At 38.2% G+C, this 20,909-nt stretch overlaps 1 protein-coding gene and 1 pseudogene across 1 annotated transcript in view; one reads left to right on the top strand and one right to left on the bottom strand.

Moving 5' to 3' along the window:
* Positions 1–11,870, top strand: part of LOC131797154 (E3 ubiquitin-protein ligase rnf213-alpha-like) — a 53,632-nt pseudogene extending 41,762 nt beyond the window's left edge.
* An 875-nt stretch (positions 11,871–12,745) lies between these two features.
* The window catches only part of LOC131797155 (E3 ubiquitin-protein ligase rnf213-alpha), a 44,572-nt gene continuing 36,408 nt past the window's right edge, over positions 12,746–20,909 (bottom strand). The window contains exons 58-70 of the mRNA XM_066165808.1: positions 20,354–20,540; positions 19,692–19,780; positions 19,511–19,568; positions 18,904–19,103; positions 18,589–18,730; positions 18,036–18,119; positions 17,434–17,611; positions 16,335–16,542; positions 15,433–15,507; positions 14,617–14,817; positions 14,226–14,315; positions 13,766–13,935; positions 12,746–13,186 (exon numbers count right to left, since the gene is read on the bottom strand). Coding sequence (XP_066021905.1) covers positions 13,024–13,186; positions 13,766–13,935; positions 14,226–14,315; positions 14,617–14,817; positions 15,433–15,507; positions 16,335–16,542; positions 17,434–17,611; positions 18,036–18,119; positions 18,589–18,730; positions 18,904–19,103; positions 19,511–19,568; positions 19,692–19,780; positions 20,354–20,540 — 1,845 coding nt within the window. The 3' untranslated portion in view covers positions 12,746–13,023. The remainder of the gene's footprint in view (positions 13,187–13,765; positions 13,936–14,225; positions 14,316–14,616; positions 14,818–15,432; positions 15,508–16,334; positions 16,543–17,433; positions 17,612–18,035; positions 18,120–18,588; positions 18,731–18,903; positions 19,104–19,510; positions 19,569–19,691; positions 19,781–20,353; positions 20,541–20,909) is intronic.

The following is a 20,909-nucleotide window of genomic DNA, read 5'->3' as shown; positions in this document are numbered from 1 at the left end:
TGCAGAATTCTTTTCTCCCGACAATGCCAGAAGACAATTTTGAAGAAACTCGATCGGCCATGACAGAGCAGAATGGTCAGTGGTATGGTAAGTATCTTACCCCATACTTAAGTGGTCATTCAATCGCTATTAAGCGAAGTTCCAGAGAGTAGGCAGGTGATGTGGAGTTATTTTGGTATACATGTGGGTCAAATAATGTGTCCTAAATGTAAATGAGAGTCATCTATCAGATAGGATTTTTACTCCTAGTCTACCAGTATGATGATGAATGCCCGACGTTCTCTCAATGTCAATCTGCTTGTTTACTTTCGGTCATTTTATCGCTCTGTAGCAAATTCATATTTTCGCAGATATTGGTAGACTCACTCTGGCACAAGACTTTGTTCAGAAGTTTCTCTTTTTCTTTTTAGAATGTCCAAAGGAACATCGATACTTTGTTGGTGATGTAAGTATTGTTATGTACTAATTTATCGACTGAACAACCGACCAACCTGATTGATTGATTGATTGATTAATTGATTGATTAATTGATTGACGGATTAACTGTTTTATTAACTAATAGATTCATGGTTGGCCCAATTGATTCAGTGATCGGTTGATTGATGATTGGTCAAAAGATTGATTGAAAGATCGACCTATTATATTGGTTGACTTATCTTATAGAACGGCTTTACTGAAATAACCTGGCCCCGGCTGTTCGAAGGTCGTATAACACTATCCACAGGATAAATCTCTATCCGGTGGATAACGCTAACGTTTTGCTGTCACTTATCCGCTGGATAGCGATTTGTTGGATAATGTTATCAGTTAGCCCTTTATACAAATGGGCCTGGCGTATTATTTATAAGTAGTAACAGCATTATAATCGCATAGTTATCTCTTCATAGTGTGGCAAACCATACCAGCAGCGCGATTGCCCTTACTGTGACTCGTCGGTTCCGATCGGAGGCCAAGGACACTGTTTGGTTTCTAACAACAGACTGGCACGCCGGTATCTGATATTTTGCCTTATTAGTATTTACGCATACTTACTAAACGCTACGTAACTCAAGGTAATCAAGTATTCTCAACTGAGTTAATGACGTAAATTGGCCACCGTAAAGAGTTTTAAAGGTTACATTTCGAGCGTTAGCCCTTCGTTAGCTACTTATCCTACGCTGCGTACTTACACGGTATCTACAAAATTACTTCTATGTACTTTTTGAATGTTCTTGTTAGGGTTACGTCGATTTATGGGTATGTATAAAAATTATATACATCAGTTGCGATTTTTTTTTTCGCAGTCATTAGATTATTTATGGAGACTGTTACATGGTGGCGAGGAGATATGAATTTTACGTCGGAGCGCGGCGAACGAGTGTGATATTATTCGTGCCACGAGAACATAAATTTCATATCCTTGAGACACACGTATAATTTTATTTTAATTATGCGGATGTAAATTATACATAGCTTTTAAAAAATACCGGGTATCAAAAGAAACAAAATACTCGGCGCCCAAATTATTGAAAAGTTTACATGTAAAACCGTCAGATAGGCAAAAATACATGTGAACTGGTGTTATAAGCTTAATGAAAATTCGATTACTCACTCTAACTTGAAGCATAAAATACTTTTATTTTCAGCCTCGCTACGAACCTTTGTAGGCAATTTAGCTCGGACAGGGCAAAAATTTACCTTTGTCTCGTCGCAACTTTCGAAAAATTCCTTGAAAATATTTAGATCATGCAGCTGTTTCTTCATGGTGTTCTCGTTCTTTTGTTGTTCGGAAAATGTAGTTATATCTTCTTCATTTGCCACAAAAAAATTTTGCGGCCATTCAATATTCCAAATGACCAACAGACCAAGTTTGATGCTCGTGCCATGGCGCCTCTGGTCTTTTTCTCAAAAATAAGAAAGCTAAAACCTCACTTCATAGAGATTCCTTTTTTGTAAGAATCAGTAACATATGGAACGTCTCACCAGATAACATAAGAGCTGAAAAGGAACTACCGTCTTTCGTTAAAAAACTAAAATCTTTCTTTTATCTAAGACTTATCAAAGTTTTTTTGTTATTTCATAGCATGGGGGCTTGTAAGTGCTTCAATTTTGTCTGTTTGTAGGGAAAAGGGAGAGGTAATTTACCTTGTAGGGGACAACCTTGTCCTATTGTAAATTTACCTGCCTTTGGCAAATAAATACATTCAACAAAGTTTGAAAAGGCGGAAATTGTGACGTGGTTGCTCAATATCGCCACTCATGTTACATACGAAAAATACGCCACTCGGTTCCCTGATGAGGAGATCGTATTGATTGTACTAGCGTTTTATAGTTCTCGGTAAAATACTCAAGTCCATATAATAAATCAAGGTATTCACCTTATTCCACCGAAGTAAAATGAAACACTTTTTACGTAATTTTTGATTATGCAAGGGGAAAATTAATGGAAACTGGTCAAAAGCAAACTGGATAAAGCTAACGTCAGTATGTGATACTGCATTAATATATTTATTTTTCGTGGGATGTAAGTCACGAAAAATTTTTCCAAAAATCTAGGTCGAGTTAGAAATGGGAATCTTGTCGGGGGAAGAGTAGCACATAGAATAAAGAGCAAATTCAACTCAATTCGAAAACGAAGTAAAGAATTCTATACAGGAGAGACCGTCACTGCAGAGTAACTCAACAGTTGCATGATACATTGCATTTTTAGGGAAGACCGATCTAACAAAGGTCACATCTTGGGAACCCCCAAACGCATCGTGGGTTCTGAAAGAGATCTGTCTCCTACTATGTTGAGCCTCTTGAGGTTTATTCTCCATTCAGCGATGCTGTCCGCAGCCCAAGAACAGCCTGAGGTAGACAACAGAATAGTGTTAAACTTTGATAGTTCCAAAGCAATCTATTTCTCTCGTCAAAGGCTATTTCATTCATTAATAATTAATATAGAGCGGCGTTAAATATCTCATGCTAGCCGAGGAAAACAAGAAACTTTAGAACGTAACATGTATGACATGTTGCACTTAATTCAAGACGCAATCTGTTCTCATTAGTTCTGCTTATTTCCTATGAGTCATCAATAGGCAAATCGAATTCATCTCAAGAAATTAACCACATCAGTTCTATCATAATCCCTAACACACCTCAGAAGACAACGGATCCATTTTCTATTGTCAGGAGCTGGAGCTTTCGGCGATGAAAGATACAACAGTTTACAAACAATATCTTTTTGCAGGGACTGATTCGGACTTGACCACTCATTGTTTCCAGTGTGACATTAAAGAAAACGTTCCTTTATCAGTCAATATTCACACACAGTTGATCTGCTCTTAATCCAAGGTCGTTAGTCAGCTAATAAAGGAGTTAGATGTTCAACCACGGAATGTTGGGGGTTTCCTCTGGGTACATCTCGTCAATGATGTGGAAAATATATCGGAAAGCCTGGAAAGGAGCGTGGATGAAGTGGTGCTGATGATTCATAGTGTGTTAGCTGAGATTGTGTATCGTGCAACAAATAGTAAGTCGCATTCTTTCAAATCAAATAAAGCATGTTACCCATATGGCAGCCATGTCCGAAAGGAATCTCATTTTGCCCCTAAAGCACTCAGTGACAATTTTGGAGGTGCTGCGTCAAAGTTTGTATCTCCTGAGAACGTCATCTTAACAATCCGTGTTAATCTTCTCCAACTTACCCTTAAAAGCTTTCGTTCCTTTTTTATTTACTTCCTTCCGTATTGTAAGTTTGTCATCTTGGTAAAGTAGTGTTTTGCGTATTTTTCCTCAATTTGACGCCGACGTGCCATGCACATGCGTGGAAATGAGGGTAATTATTTTGGATCGATGTTTTCAAATATCGATTAACAGATCTTTAACAATATTGTTGAACACTAATATGCGGGGCAAAATGTATTCAGACAAGCGGTCTTGTGGGTTAAAAAAATACTGATTTATCATAAAAAGCGTTCATATTTTGTAGACAGCTTAGTTACGAGAGAAACCTGTTACTTCAAATTGTATAGTTTTGTATCTACGTTTAAGGAGGAACAGATGGTATTGCAAAGTGGTTAACTAAAGCGGAACGGAGAGAATGGGAAAATCACTTTTCTACCGTGTTTTTGGAACCTGTTTGCATGGTAAGAGGCCAGTGTTTCATGCAGTGCTGATATCGCACGTATTTGTGGATTTTTGCTTCTTTGCTTTTCTCATTTTATATGTATTTTTTTTTCATAGTAATTTGTGTCTTTGGGTTCAAAATATGTTTGCTATATTTAATTAAAATGCATTTTTAGGGTTACTGGACGTTCGTGTCGTTTCTTATCCAGCTCGGTCGTTACCCAAACTAATACAGGATGTTATCCATGTTAACAATTGGCTCGTGTGTGAGGGATTTCGAATAAATGTATGAGTCGATCAGCGTTTTGGGTAAGAAGTGACTCAAACTACGGTAAGAACCGACTCAAACTTGGGTACGAATCGACTGCACTTGGGTACGAAACAACTGGGTGCGAACGACCATGGGTAAGAATCGACCAGACACCGACCATTTTTTGTAGGTTAGCTTGGCATTTTCTAGCAACTCAGTTATACCTATTTTGACCGAAGTTTAAAACTTTCCTTAGAAGTGATGTACAGTACTTCAGCTATGCATAAGTTTGACACTTCCGTAAATCAATCGATGCAAATAACATGTGAATTAAAATGACGCTGAAAGAGGAGCTCAGGTTGTATTTTCTTTACCGCGTGTCTGATCACCGATATTAAGCGTTAAACGGACGGACGAACTCGGCCGAAAATCAATTGTGTCCAGACTGTTAAAAATTATTCGAATTGGCTTCGTCATAATTATAAATAATGCTAGTCAGTCCTTACGATTCTCTAAGTTAGGTCGGAAAGCTTCATTTGAAGCCAAAAAAGTTGGCTTTTTACACGACTTCGCTTCACCGAGTCGTCGATATGTAAGCGTGGAGGCTCCGCTGGAGCTATGCTGGAAAGGAACCCACCATACCGTGGCATTCTGTGTTATTCCTTGGCATTATATCACCTTTCAAGTTATTAACTATTTTAATCCTAATTTTGTTCTCTTTGTACAGAATTTGGAGGAACGACTGCAGAATTTCTATACTCTGTCTGTCAACGATAAGAGATTAGGTAGTGACGATATTTTTTCAGTAAGACCTCAAGGGGTACTTTCGTAAATGACCTCATTGGGATTTCTAACTCCTTTTTCGGGTCAATAGTCTAATTATAGCCTTAAGAATTTATTTTGCCTCAATTTACCGTGACTGAAACGAGTGAAATAAGATAGAAAGGCTTTATAATCGTAACTAGGGCGATGCAAACTCCCCAACGTTGTTTCAATAATAGTTTTTTTGTAATGTAATTTGGTTGGCTTCGTAACTATTTGTAAAATCAAAGCGCACCCAAAGTCATAAGTTTGCCCATAGCTTTTAATGACGGTGGTAAAAGCTATAAAGCTTTTAACAGAGCATAAGTCTCCTATTGTAAATGACAAGTCTGACAAATCTGAGCTGAATTTTGAAACGTGCATAAAGCTGTGATTATTTTTTTATCTGAAATAAATATCTGTGATCAAGCTTCAACTTCGTGGCCTTTTTGTAGGGAGTGATTCCCTCATGCGGGAGATTTACGAGGTGGACGACCCCACGCCTCCTCGCTCAGCAGCAGACATTCATCCTGGACACCCCACCTTTTGGAAATACAGAACTCGTTTAACTGTTGAGCATGTCATTCGTCAGTTTCAAGACGTCAGGTCAAACAAGGATTCATGCAAGATCCTTGGAAAATTTCTTAAGGAGGTACTGTGTGAATGGAATTACAGGAAACTCTTTGGTAAAAGGCGACTCTAATTTTGATCATGAACACAAACAGACTCTTTTTTCTTTTTCGTAGGAGCACAGACTTCGTGCAGTACGTCACTTACCGGATATTTTGGCTTTGCTTAGAATACTAACTGATCGCTTTAATCGACGAATCAACCGAGATGACGCTAATAAGTTCAAGATACGGGAGGTTTTGAAAGAATTGTCTAAAGGTAAAGTTGGAAATTATGTTGAGGATTAACCTGACGAGTTAGATGGTTAGAGAAAGTGAATGATCATTCAAAAGTCTACTCTCGTCTTGGACAGAGATCTACCCAAAAAACAATTGTAGCTTAATTATCTTACACAACATCGCAGCTAAACCGAACAATAATTTTCAAACAAACAGCTGTTCTCGTTTTGACTCTGATGATATCTTTCACCAGCTACCGAGGCACAAATCGCACGCTCAGTCACTGGAACGGCTTCCGATCAGACTGCCCACTCTCATATCACACGCTATTGTATGGACGATTGATTTCCCGAAGCTGATACCCTTTGATATTTTTTGTAGGCCCTGAATAAAATACCCTACCTTGCTTTTGAGTCAAGAAGGGCGACAGCAAAATAGCTTATTTGCACGACCAATGTGGACAGCATGACAGGAATTAAGTGATGCAGCATTTCAGAAAAATAAATTAATAGTCATTTTCTCATCATGATCCAAAAATCCAAGCTTACTCTTACCCAAAATGAACATTTTACTCTCTATGGACCGGAAATAATACGGCCACAGCACTTGCTGGTGACAGCGAGAATTGATGTTATGGATCAAGCCTCTTCCCTCTTTCTTCCTTCTTCGAAGCTGCAGATAGTGACAAGGGGTTGGTGCTACAAATCTGGAAAAAAACTCGCTTTTTTGTCGAAATTCCTCTTTGGGTAACTTCGTTCTCAGAATTAGTGGCAGATCTGAACCAACGTTTTACTTCACTTTTCAGATCACAAGGAAAGCGTCACAAAGTTATTCGAAAGTTTTCGCACTGCTTGGGATCAAGTTCGCCTCCAGCTCAGTTCGCAAGGTGAGCGGAAAACGTTTGCTAAAAACTTTTTAAGAACTTAAGGGGTAACAGTGTAGTGTTTCATAATGATCATGCTACAGTTCATTTAAAATCTAGTAAAGTAACACAAGGACATCCATAACGGGTTCAGAAGAACAATTGGTATTTACATTGCTTACTAATCGTAGTGCGTTCTTAATATTTCTTTTCGGCAGGTCGTTTTACTCCTTCTCAAGAACAGTGCTCGAAACCAATTGATATGACCTCCACCATGTCAGTATTGCTACCAGCTGAAGCTGGCCCAGGTGTTTGTTGCAAAGCTTTACTGTTCTTCTTGGTCAATACACATAATGAAATGGTGGAAACATACCACAGTGCTTTTGGATCTGACGAAAGGACACGGTATTTAAATTAATTCAGTTACATAAGTGACACTAGAGTACAGAATTGCAAAAAATTGGATGTCATTGAGGTTATTATCATGTAAGGGTCGCAATTGTCACTTGGGTAAACATATTCCAATCTCTTAGGCATATTACATATCCCTCCATCTCCAATCGAGCTAGATTCGAGAATCATTTTGTTGGTATTGAGTTCTAATATAGACTGCTTTTTTAGCTTACGCACCGATTGTGAGGTCGGTGCTCTTTTTCTAATTCCGATCAAATTTTTGTCATCTTCAGAATACCCTTTAAAGGTTGATATGTATTTCATGATTACTTGAAACGGTGCCATATCTCAGTCTTTTATTTTTTTCCCATAAGGGTGGGGAGTCTAACACACATGGACTGTACAACAAATTGTAGTGGTAGTGATAACGAGATTTTGTCCGGGCCAGGACTCCTTTTAAGGAGGGAGTTCAACACCAATATATTACTGGCATTTGAGGGCATACCACGTTCCTATAGTATTATAAATCGTCATTTTCTTTCGGGTTAAAGAGGAGAACCGTGCAGCTTACAACCCTAACCCTCCCCTCAACTACGTATTTGCCTATCTCTGATCTTCTTTACTTCAGTGAGTATATATTTTCGATTCACTCCAAATATTTTGGGTCTAAATGATAGTACTATCGCCAAGATTCCTTTTACGGAGGTTTCGTCGTCGCAGTTGGTAACGTATGACTCAGAAAAAGACTTGCTACCAGTGATGCTAGCCAACTGCACCTACACACTAGAGGTGGGAAAGGAGACGTCATTGCAGTACAACTGGGAAGCCCTCCAGAAGCAAATAGTCGATAAGTTCATTCGTGGAAGGCCTATCGTGGAGTTTAAGGTACATGTTACAGTTTGTTTCCGAGAAAAAGCACAAACTATTTTGTCTGTTTCGTGATAAGAATAGGTTACCGTCTAAGAGACAAAATCATGAGCTGCAAAACATAACACTAAATAAATATATTATGCCGAACAGTTTTTAAACTCCCTAATTTCAATCCCGACGTTTTCATAGCTCTCCCTTTGTCATCAATTTTCTTTGTCGTTTCCATAAGTCACTCAGTTTGGAGACGACTTCTTTATGGCTGAATTTCCTATACGGCGCGATCAAGTAAATTTAGGGAATCATACAATCTGTAGACCAGAGTGATACGAAACGCAAAACTGAATTTCTGGAAATGCGCCTGTCCCACACTAGAGTAGTGGTATGGAATTCGCTAGTTCTACAAACCAACAGTTAAACTCACTGTCGTTAAGTACACTTAGTCAATTTTCGCTTCTCTATCTTTTAAGCTGGATGATTTCGTGTTTCATGAAGATGACCGCCATATGTCCTTCGTCAAGTTGAGGGAAAAGATTCCACAGGTTAGCCTTGTAGTAAGATATTCAAAATTCGTACGTGACTGGTCTGTTAAGAGACAGGATTTAATTTGTTGTAATAGTTATACACAAATCTCACCAGAAATTACAACTAGAAGATATAAGTAGTCGTAATGATCGAAAAAATTGTATCAAACGTTACATTATGCAGGTGAAAATGCCAGCTCTGAACAAATAAAGAATAGGGTTCTCGGGTCGAAGGGTTTCGCTCTGACGAAGGGGTAACGCCCGAGACGTTAGCTTTAGTATCCCTTATGGAAGCAAATTTATATTATAAACTAAGTTGATAACACCAAGGTATACTGTTATACTCCTCCCCGACGCAGCACTACAGTTTCTTTAGACTTACCCCTTTTAAACAATAGAAGTTTATCTGGTGATAAACTATGAAAACCACATGTGAGATTAAACAATTCTGGTGGATAGTAATCATTTTAAACAACATTTGTCGTTCTTTTTTTAAGGTGTCAATTGATGGTAATACTCGCACTCAGATTCTGTCGGAATTGAAGGAACTTAGGAACGTGAGTGAATTACTTTCAACACTGGAAATGGCAATTGGTTTCCTGTCAACGACAGGTGGAGATCCAGAAACGAAAGTCTACGATTATCTGAAGAATCTTCTTCTTCTTGGTGATGGAAAGTCGAACTTAAGGAGTAAGAAGGTAGGTAATTATTCTTAATGCAACAGGAGCAATATTGCTGTCATGATACTCGATCTCGATCGCTTAATTACTTTCAATAGTAAAAGGTTGTTTCAAAAATTTAGATTGAAAAAAAGTTTTTTACATGTACTATACTTTCTGAGTGAAACGTCCGACCTCGACTGTGGCCAGCCTTACATAAACACCAGGGCTGAACTGACAATTTTGAAATAAACGCAGGTGCATGGGAAGGAGGGGAGAAGCGATATACTGCAGGAGAAGACCAGGCAACAGTTTGTGGTGCCTTGACTATTGAAAAGATCGCTGATTTTATCAACTACCTCTGTGTGTCTTAGTATGGGTATTCAAAAAATACACCTGATAAGAATGTAAAAAAATTGCTTTGAACAGAGCACTGGGAAACCTCGAATTGAATTGAATCCAAGAAGTAGTATTCTCTAAGTGTATGAGGATTTGGATGGCATGCATCTTGCCCTTTCTTTAATTTTTATTTACCATTTTTATCTTTATTTCATTACTTTGCTATCTCATAGGCTCAACAGTCTTGCTGTCTGTGTCACATCTTGGATTTGTGGTCCACAATTGCCGAAGCGCGTGCGAAATTCTTGTTCAGGAATAGACAGGTGTGTTTTAGTCAATTGCTGTTACAGAAGATTCAAATCACCTTCGTTTGAAAAAAAATGTCATCTTTTGGGTGATGGCAAGATGTTTCCTGTCCAGAGGTTACGATCCCCCAGACCAGCCCTTTCCTTTCGCCATTCCTTTCTTTCGAAATATTTTAGGTTACCTCCACACAAAGACTACTTTTTTGTCCCGATAAACAGTCCATACGTTTATTCTTGTTCTCTCTGTAACATTCGCAGTCAAAAAAGTGCATTCCGTCTGCCAAAATTAGTTCCCCATAACGATCAGCTAATCATAAACTGACGAACGATACCCCAAAATACAGAGCATAACTTGTGGAGATGATAGACTGGATTTGTTTCTTTTCTTTTTGATGGATCTTAATTTTTCAATTCTTTCAGGATCCGTTTGAAGAGATTTCAGAAAGTTTTAAAGAAGAAATGCCACGAGATACAATTGCATTACTAAGTGCAGCATTGAAAAGAATGGAAGTTGACTTGTTTTTGAGAAGAGTGATTGAAGTCATCAGTTTGCTGCTTGTTCATGAAGAAGAAAGAAATCGTGAAATGGGGTAATTACTATATTTTACATAAAGCAAAGAAATACTTTTAACGCCACAGCTCAATGATATATCTATGCAACACATGCAAAGTGTGTAGTACAGTATACTTTTTATAATAAATTACAGTTCACCAGTTTTATTACCCAAATTTAGTAGTTTTACGTACCGTATAACACATACACTATCAATAACCATACGCGAGAAACTTTACATTGGCAACGAAAACAGTTCACTGCCATACTAATTCCACTTGTAAATTTGTCTAATTTACAAGGGTATACTTGGAAAGTTACAACAGTCCGTAAAGGTTTTAATTCTGCTTACTAAGTGCGTAGAGTTCAAAACGCTGTTTACGGTACAATACACTATATTCTGCAAACTACAAATAATGCTTAAGGCACGATAAAATCCCTAGAAATAGCACTTTTAAAGTACAAACTAAAGGGGAAGTCAAGGGTGCCATCTAGTAAAAATCTTATCCTTCCTTAAGGAACATAAAAACCGTTTATGCCCACAGTTAGGGACCAAATTAATCGCTAAGTGATAAGGAAATCGAGATACGTAAGGCTGAAGGGGTAGCTTTAGGTCTCTTTATCTTTTTATATGGTTGGAAAGTCTAAAATCTTGGTTTTCTGTGTTCTCTGACTTAACTACTCTTGTAACACACCTATGAGCAATTTGTGCTCATGGGTCATCCACCTTGTCAGCGTTAGAGGACGGAAAATTTGTATTGTTCTCAGAGTATAATCTTCTTCCTATTTATTTCCAGACTCGGTGAGTACTTATCGAGGGTCTTTAATAACAGCTCCGATTTGGATGAGACTCCTGATCAAGTCAAAGTAATGCACATAGTTCACGCGTGCGAGCTTGCGTTAGATGTGCGTGAAAAAGACCAAGGACGCAGGAGGTCCATGATGTCCTGAGGCTCTAATTTTTGGAGTTCAAGAACCTTTCAGATTTTGTCGTTCATACGTTATTTGAGTTGCCAGAATTTATATTAATCCTAAATCGCAATTTGAAAGGACTCTCCAAACATGCAGAATGAATGTTTTCGATGTTATAATCAACTTAAAAATTGTGGTCCGGCTCACATGTAGTATTAAAATAAGGCACTTGCCAGGTTTAAATTGACGATTACGTTACAACTTCAATCAATTCTTAGTAACTCATATTGGTATCAATTAAGCTTCATCCCTTCCATCCAGTGGGTCGTGGATGAAAATTTGAGCCGTTTCGATTAGCAAACAAAAACAAGAGCACAAAATTCACTTCAGCTTAAATGTAATACTAAAATTAGGCACCTCCAGGTTTGAATGAGCGAAAATTAACTTAATCGATTTTCAGTAAATCAATTATCAGCAATAAAGGTTAACATGTTGTTATCAACTAAGCCTCATTCCTTTCATCCAGCGCCTCGTGGATAAAAAAAGTTGAGCCGTTTGGATTAGCATACAAAACAAGAGTACAAAATTGTACTGGACTGTACCAAAAAGTTTGGCTGGTAATAGTCGACTGTAACGGCTGCTTTACAAATGTCAACGATGCTTTAAGCCGACAGAAGAAACTACATGTTTATTTGTGTAGTACAGCCCAAGAAGTATCTTAAAACATTACAGACGCTAGAAGTATAAAATTTCAGTCCGTAAGTAGCCGTAAAAAGTTTTTTCCTCTCCTAGCCTGGAAAGTGTTGGCTCAAGAACCGGTTAGTCAGTTTTCGTCTTTTTTACGACTAAATTGGCAGAAACGATGGCCCAGAGGGAAAAGCGGTGAATTGAATCAACTCCAATCACAACAGGAAGTACTGTGACAAAGTTTCTTTTCATCAGGACCTTTCCTATGCACAAAATTTTGTCCAGGCATAACTTCGGGTGGGGTGCTTATTTCATCACTTTAGAAGACACCAACACCAGCAAAGAAAAAATTTATTCAAAAGTTTAATGGAAGAGATACTTTTCTATACTAACTTGACATTACTGAATTCAAAGTGCGGTTCAAACTTGCATGCCATGCTAATATCATTCTCAGCTGTATCATTTTGATTTATCTTTAGACTGTATGAGAAAAAAAATATGAATAATTAATTAATAATACCGTCCTGCTTTAGTTTCCATATACATAAAAGCTTCTGCTTTTTCTACTATTTCGCAGAGGATGGCATCGATAATGTTTTTTTCTAACACTCAATTCAACCAAAGGTAAATAACGTGGCAAAAGAAACAGGCCGGCCCTATTCATAAATTACAGCAACGAAGTACCTCACGGTAGCTACAAAAATGGCATTGTTTATTACATGCCAACATTTTCATATTTCTTTCTTATTACGTGTATCTAGTACCTCATTATTACACGAGAGAAAACTGAAGCCAGAAGCCAAACTGTTATGAAAATTTAGCATTTACCATTCATTTCTTTTAACTGACTAAAAATGTTGACTGCTTAGACTGTTTAAAAACGAACTTCACCAGTGCCTTTGAGTTTGGAACTGACCGCGCCTCAAGCAGGAGATTAAACTGCTTGACGATCTTTGTGGAAGTCGTCACTTAGCTGGACAGCGGAGTTCCAAACGTCCTTTAAGTGCATCATTTTGATGCTTTCCGGGATGTTCTCTGTTCCTGGGATTGGTTCCAAGCCTTTGTCGGCTAAACAACATTCCAAGTAATCTTCAAAGCTGCAATAAATTTGTAGTTAGATCTTCGTCCTGTTAAACTATAGTACTTCACAAGGCTAATCAGTAAAAGTTAAGGATTTCTAAAGCCACGAAAGAGTGTACCGTAAACTGTTTCTTCTCCCCTAGTAATATCAGGATTTCACTATATTCAATTTACATTTTAAATACCGGTGCTAAAAAGAATTGAGCGTGGACTTGAACGACAAGCTCGTTTACAAAATACGATAGGACTTTTGATTTAAAGGGGAAGTTTAGGGAAAATTGGACAACAAGGCGCAGTAAAGTGTTCAAATACGAGAAAAGACACTGACGATATCATCCCTCCCAGGAAATACTATCACCTAAAAAATTACAAAAAAGGGAAAAACGGTTTTAAGCCAAAAGTCTATTCATTGGGCATAGCAAGAAAATCTCGTGGCTGTCATGGGTTGTACGGCATAGGTTCACACTTGCAAGAAAAAAGCGCCATTTCTTGAAGTTACGGAAGCAACTGTAAGAATTGCAAGATAAGAATAACGACTTTGTTCCTTAATTAATTGAAGCATTAGAGAATGGAATATCTCGAGTAGCCTGTCTTACCTCATCGTCGAAATCGTTTCGCCATCTTTTTTGACATTCAGAAGAATAATCTGCAGGAGCTGCGGCAGAAATATGTCCATATCGATTTTTCGCAAGACGCTATTTAGGCTGCCCTTTTCGCTTGAGCGAAGTTTTTCCTTGAAAACGTCTGGTAATTGCTCAAACGGCTCCTGAAAAAGAATTCCCAAAAAATTTTTGTTTAAAAGGGATCCGACTAGCTCAAACAATCGTCACTAAACCTTTAATATCAAAAATACCCTGTGATAACCTTGCGGAAAAAATGAGGTATATATCTCGTGTAAAGCACATCAGAAACACCGATCAAACTTTGAACGTAGTTCAAATAGTTTTTTTACTTGCAAACGAACGAATGCTATAGGGCTTAAGTTCCACAAGTAATGACGGCAATTACACAGAAAATTAAACTTGCCAGAGTGAAGAGAATCATTTCAAACCTAACCTGTTTATTCCTGGACTTTATTTTTGCTCTCTCGAGAGCCATAAGCCGCCACAGTGCCAGGGCATGGGACAAACTGCAGTGCTGTTCTGCCTGAAACAAAATGACATAATTCCATAAGAACCCATGCAAGATTCAAAGCACTCCTACATAGCACAACGCCTGGCATATGAGCAAAGAGTCTAAAACAGGGCTTCTCTTTTAGTTAACTAATAGAAAATAATTATTAGACATCTCTCACACATCGTTCGAATACTATACAACCTCTGGCATCTAGGGATGAGTTTTTGTAACACCTAACAAGAAAATTTTGATTCAAATATTGGTGTTGCACCAGTTAAGAAGGATGACCGATTAAGCGAGTCTTTCAAGTAAAAAGGAGAAATATACTTACTGTTGCACTCTTGAGACCTCGATCTTTGGGTAGCTTAAGTACCTCATGTAAATACCATTTTAAAGGCCTCTCCGGCTGACCACCCGATGAGGCAAGAAAACCAATGGCAATATCCAGTGACGACATAACATCACAGACATCCGACAAGGAAGACCGCAGATCATTAATAATCTGACTTTCGATGACGCGGGAAATGGATTCCTTTAAAGAAACACTTGGTGTAAGTGCCTTCGATCTTGACCACACCCATACATACAATAACATAATAATAATGTGATAAATATATTACTGTCGACGTAACAAAAACAATTTAGCGCCGAAAACATGCTTCTGTAAACTGAAATAGCTGGAGGGAAAATCACGTTAGAAAGAGGAATGTACTGCTCTATCCGTGGTAAAGACGGATCATAGACCTGTTTCCCAAAAATGCAATCAAAGAGAGACTAGATGACAAAACAACAAAAAATGAAGCAAGATTTCGTTCGCAATGAAACTACATAAGGTGAGGTTGCATGCAAGTAAATGAGAAAATAGATGGAAAAACACATGAATAAATAAATAAATAAACATATTGCATAAATGAAGGTAATTTGAAATGTTTTCCCAATTTAAAACACCCTGTTTGCATCGCCAATCAAGCGTTATTAAACACCCACCAACATCAAATCTCCTTTTCAAACATTCCAGACCTTGATATTTTATTCTTGGGTGCATCAGTGAAACTAAGGCGAAAGCAAATTTCTGTTCCAGAACTTTGCAGTACCACTGGTTTAACGTATACATTAAAACGAAAAAAATGGAATCGGTGAAATTTACCTGAGGAATTTTTCCAGTGAGGGAAGTGAAAACTGCGTCATCTCGGGTGTCTCGGCTGAACGCAAAACGTTCGTCCTAAACAAAAGGTAAAAAAAAAAACGCTGACAGAAATTACAATTACTTCGGTTGCAATTCTTCCAGTAGTGAAGGGATGGTCACGAAGCTCGAAACGCGTTTTAAAAAAGGAATGTTTGTTTTGCTTTGTTTTGTTCTGTTTTTTTTCTTTCTAATTTTTGGTCATCAGATACAGACCAGAGAGGCAGGTAATTCAAATAAAAGGTCAAAAGGATGAATAGCACCAAGTGTTGAGAAATGGGGCCGACACTGCTGTTTGCATCATACTTCCCAGAAACTGACACAGTATGCATATAACCCTTTACCCTTCGAAATATGGAATTTCTGACGTTTGAGTGACGTGGGAACGAATTTTCCAAAGAGTGGTTTTTGAGTGGCTTTTCGTATCTGGCAAAGCACAGGTTCTTTTTGTAGAACCCTTAGTTTTCAATATACACATGTTAAGATCATATAAGGATGCGTATACTACAAGACTGGCTGACTCATCCTTAATAAACTATTCACATTGAATAACTCGTCTGAGTGTAGTCAGAATAACTTCTGTTCTGACTGTATCTGTCACGGGAGTCCTATTTTTGAAACGTCAAACAAGGTTTGCTTTTTTTATCCATCTACTGAAATTTTCGTGACTGATTGAAACATATCTTCTTAAGAGAAACGTCTTTCAAAAATGAGATTGAAACTGTTTGCAGCAAGATGAAGCAAATTCAGGAAGAGAATGAAAGAGAATAAATACATTCTTGTGCGGTGAAGACGAGTTCCACTGAAAAAAACTTAAAATTTTCTTTCTCATCATGTGCTATGTGTAATAAATACTTCCACCCTACCTTGAACTCGACAAAAGGCCTTCCCCTCAACAACCTGTCAATCAGCTGTCTCTCCAAAGCCGCCCAATCATAGTGAACTAAGGTCTCCTTTCCCACCTCCAGAGAGTAGTTACAATGAGCCAGGATGAGAGGAAGCAGGTCTCTCTCAGGATCATAGGCTATTAAGTGCGACAAGGTCACCTCTGATACGGAGACACGCTCCAAGGGACTATAAATGAAAAAGAATATTATAGAAGAGATGTGCAGTTGGGTCTTACTTATAAACAATTATTGGATGAGATTTTATAATATCCAGAATGATCAAGGTCGAGATAGGGGTTATCAGCCTCATCCTTCGGCTTCGGCTGATAACCCTTACCAAGACCTTGATTGTTCTGGATATCATAAAAACCGAATGTAATAATTGTTTAATTTACACTAAACGAAAAAAAAAAATGGTCACAACAGTAGGTGGAACTGATAATTTACTTCTGAACGTATAAAAATATACAAATCAGCAAGAAACACAAAGCGCGCGAACTTGACATGATTACCCTTAGAAATTTTTATTTAAATCGTGCACCGCAGTCATACATGACATGATTACCCGTGGCCTTGAGTGTCCTTGACATAATTATTATATAATCTACTGCTAGATAACGTCCGAGGCACTGATTTCGAAAATTCCCCGAAGGCTTTCGGCCACTCAGAAAACAGATAACGAGTTGAATGTATTATAATGACTGTAATTGTTTGTAGTTATTGTCCTATGCTTAGGTGGTAATTATCCAAGACTGAGCAGGACTGATGACAAATGATTTTTACCAACATCGTTACTATTCCAATGTACATTATTATCGAAAATAATGGCCCAAATTCCTGACGTGTTTCATTCTGAAGCCGCATTTGGAGGAGATGATAACTAACTGCAGGATGCTGATATCAGTCTCATGTTGCAGCTCAGTCAGTTTCACAAACACCCGAGACTTAAAGGAAGTAGAAAAGTGTTGCCTATACGATTTATATAGCTCGAGTCAGATCACGTCGATCAACTATTTCCTTCTATAGAAGGTAAAAAGAAAACAGCAACACGTAAGCTGTTCATTATAAAATTATGTACCTGTCTTGATTAGTTGCACTACGATAGGCTCCCAGAGACTCGTTATTTGCATTAACCAAGAAGAAGGTGAGCGAGGTCGAACAAACTCCCATTCCGGTGGTGCAGGGGAGAACCATCGCAATTGGACAGTCGTTGTCCATTGTGGTGTTACAAAGGTCTTGTGGGACGCGCAGGCGACCTTTGGGTGTAAAGAATGACAAAGACAAATTGAACCAGATGAGAGTACTCAAAAACGGGCAAGGTAAAACTGCTAAAGCAAACAATCAACGGAAACAGTGAATTGGTGTCTGAGTTGAAACGAATTACCACGTTAAAAAATTATATTGATAAAAAGAAAAACTATAGAAAAAGACGGCGGTGTGCTCCTTATTTAAAACCGGCAATTCGAATGTTCAAGATATTATTACATGACTACGCTTTGGCTCCCCATCGGAGTCTAAATTTAGCATCACTCATGAGTTAGGCCCTTTTTATCTCACCACGCTGGGCTCAAATGGATTATTTACTAAACAAACACTATTTACAAAAATGCGAATAGTTGGTCACAAGAATTACTTCAACCTTCTCCCATGTACTCAGGAAAAACGGAACAATCATTGTACCTTGATCACTGAGAAACGACTTGCAAGCATTCCATGCATTCTTGAAACTCTGGAACAGGTTCGTATACTCGTCTTTCACAGATCCTGGATACAAATTTGATTTTAGAAGAATTAAAATTTACTAACAGAGTCACCATAGTTGCACTTACACTGGCAACTTTCTCTTATGTAAACTTCATACAAAACCCCCAGATCCAGAAGAAATCACACGAAAAATATCAAACACGGAGACTTGTCAAGCAAAATCTTGTCTGGGACGCAATTTACTTGCGCAGATGACCTGAGAAGAGTTTACAAGAAAATTTTGACCACGAACAGATTTCCTGACAAATAAATAAATTTAAAAAATTGAAATCTAGCAGTCACATTTCCGCGGAGTGGAAATGCAACAGCTTTGACACCTCCTTCATCCTTGTCGTCAAAAAGAATCCTGTGGAAAAACTAGCAGGGAAAGGTGCACCTGCTAACCGCAGCTTACTGTTTGAAAAGCAGCTTAAAACATCAACCTTTTGCATTGGCAATATTGGATAGAGATTTGTAACTCATCATATACCTGTTGGAAGGTCCTTGAGAAACTCACGGACGGTATAATTCTCAGCATCTGTTCTGTCAATTCGTCGGTGGAATCTGTCCATCAATAAACGTTGAAGGCGAACAACATCGGGCAGAAACTGAACGAAACGCAACTTGTGTTCCTGTATTTGTTTAAAAGGAAAAAGCATGTGAAGATAGACTTAAAGAGGAGACTCCCTTCGGTTTTTCATGAGCAGATGCTGCTCGAAATTTAGGCAGAAAAAGGGGTTAGAATTACGAGGAAAATCTTTGTAGCACAGAACCCCAACCTTTTGCAGCAATATGTTGACGTTACCTGTTTGAGGAAAGCGTCCAACACTTTTAATTCCTCTCTGCCACCAGAAAGGACTTCTCTTTGAAAAGAGCTACTCAGTTCCTCAACAGTTATATGGTGTCTGTACTTCCAAAGAGTGCGAGACATGGGCCTGACGCCTTGAGATAAGTCTTCTACCTGTTCATCGAACCCGTAAAGTTGACGTACCAGCGGATCCTTCCCTGAAAAGGACACCATACGAAAATTGTTAGCCTTAATATCGTGATATTGAAATTTTGTCATTTACTAGTCAATCTCCTCCATTCTTAAATATCATCTTGGGGTAATTCTTCTCATTTTGCACACTCTATTGCCTACCAAGCTTGTATCATACAGTTTCGCCTGAGTTTGTGGTAATTGTGCCGTGCACGCTCTAGCAAAAATTGGAAAAAAACCCATTGAACGATAAAAGTACTAGTAAAACCTGTTTCGTAGATGTCTACATAAAAATACGCTTCACTAACTGCTTAGGTTGAGGTAGCGCCTCTTTTAGGGATATCACTAAACCCTCCAATCCACTATTACTAGTACTATCATTAGCTTGCCACGCATGTTTTACTGTATCAACAAGTAATATGGAAAAGCGTACCAAATCTCTCGTCTCCCATCAAAAGTCTTGAGGCGTTTTGGAGATTCTCGTCAAGATGCTAGGAATATATTGCACAAATAAGAGTCACACTAAAACGATAATCACACACATAAAGATCGTATTTAGCAAATGAATTAGCAAAACAAACAAATAGAAATCACTCAATTTTGAGATTACGTACGGTGATAACAGGAACAAGAATCTCAGAGCAAAAAGCTTTCTCCCAGCTGCGGCGACTTTCCCGGGTTTGAAGACGCATGTCATGGTTATCTCCTGGAGAGTATAGAGAGAAAAGGGGTACAATGGGCAATAATGAACAAACTGGATAACAAAATAGAGAGAGAGATACTGAATGTTTGTACAATATGCTGAACTGGCTATTTAGTTTTATCAAAGAGAAGGAAAAAGTAAATATGACGTCATCAGAATCAATTGGTTCTCCCTCCTAAAAATTCAGCAACACCAGTCAACGACTCGTACGCGGTTTTTTTCCTTTTTTTAAATTCTACAACCACATCATGTCATCCATTATCTACTAGTAATTTAATCAAACCTACGAAACAGCTCTTGATTTAATTTTAAGTCAATTCGAGGGCTTACGGTTGATATGTTAACTTTTCTTGAAATTCGCAACCAGAGCTAATTGACTCTTTAACATTGGAATTTGTCATAGTTAAATTATGTTGATGGCCAGATCTTGCAAACAAGGCAAAAGTAGAAATTCCCGGTTTCTAAAGCACGATTTGGTAGAGAGAAGAGCTACTCATCCTCGATAATATGGGAGTTCATCGAATAAGAGTTTACCCGTTAACCGAAACGCGTTTTTTACATTAATTTTAAAGCGCGTACCAGTTTTTCCCCCATTTAGCGAGATCATCCGCTGTAATGCCAGATGAACTGTCAGAGCTGCGTTATCAACACTGCACCCGAGTGCTCTACTGAGAACATCCAGGTCTCTCTGCAAGTGCTGCCATAAAAACTGTCCCACAGACTGCGACGAGCATGAAGGTGTGATCAGCTGTGCGGTTTCCTTTGAAGAACAAATCGAAGAATTAAAATTGTACTCAAGAGTGAGATAAATGAGTAAAAACTTGGCTGCTTTCCTTAACTAAAACCATATGGATATTTCTTCCATCAGATTTTAGACGAAGTTATCTCCAGTCAGAAACTGGACCTGAAATCTGGTGGTTCCGGATTCAAGCCCTCCACACTGATACTCACTGGATTTGTTCTCGGTTGTCCCGAGTTCGAGTCTTTGGCTGTGCATTTTATAACCTCTGTAAATAAAGCCTTAATACTATTTTTATCACTATTATTATTATTATTATTATTATTATCGTCATTATTTTAATTTGTGATTTCCTATTACTCTAAAAACTGGTCAGTCAAACTAAACATC

This window comes from Pocillopora verrucosa, chromosome 4 (genome assembly GCF_036669915.1).
Source record: "Pocillopora verrucosa isolate sample1 chromosome 4, ASM3666991v2, whole genome shotgun sequence".
In the NCBI taxonomy this organism is placed as follows: domain Eukaryota; kingdom Metazoa; phylum Cnidaria; class Anthozoa; order Scleractinia; family Pocilloporidae; genus Pocillopora; species Pocillopora verrucosa.
This window is presented reverse-complemented; position numbering and strand designations above follow the sequence as displayed.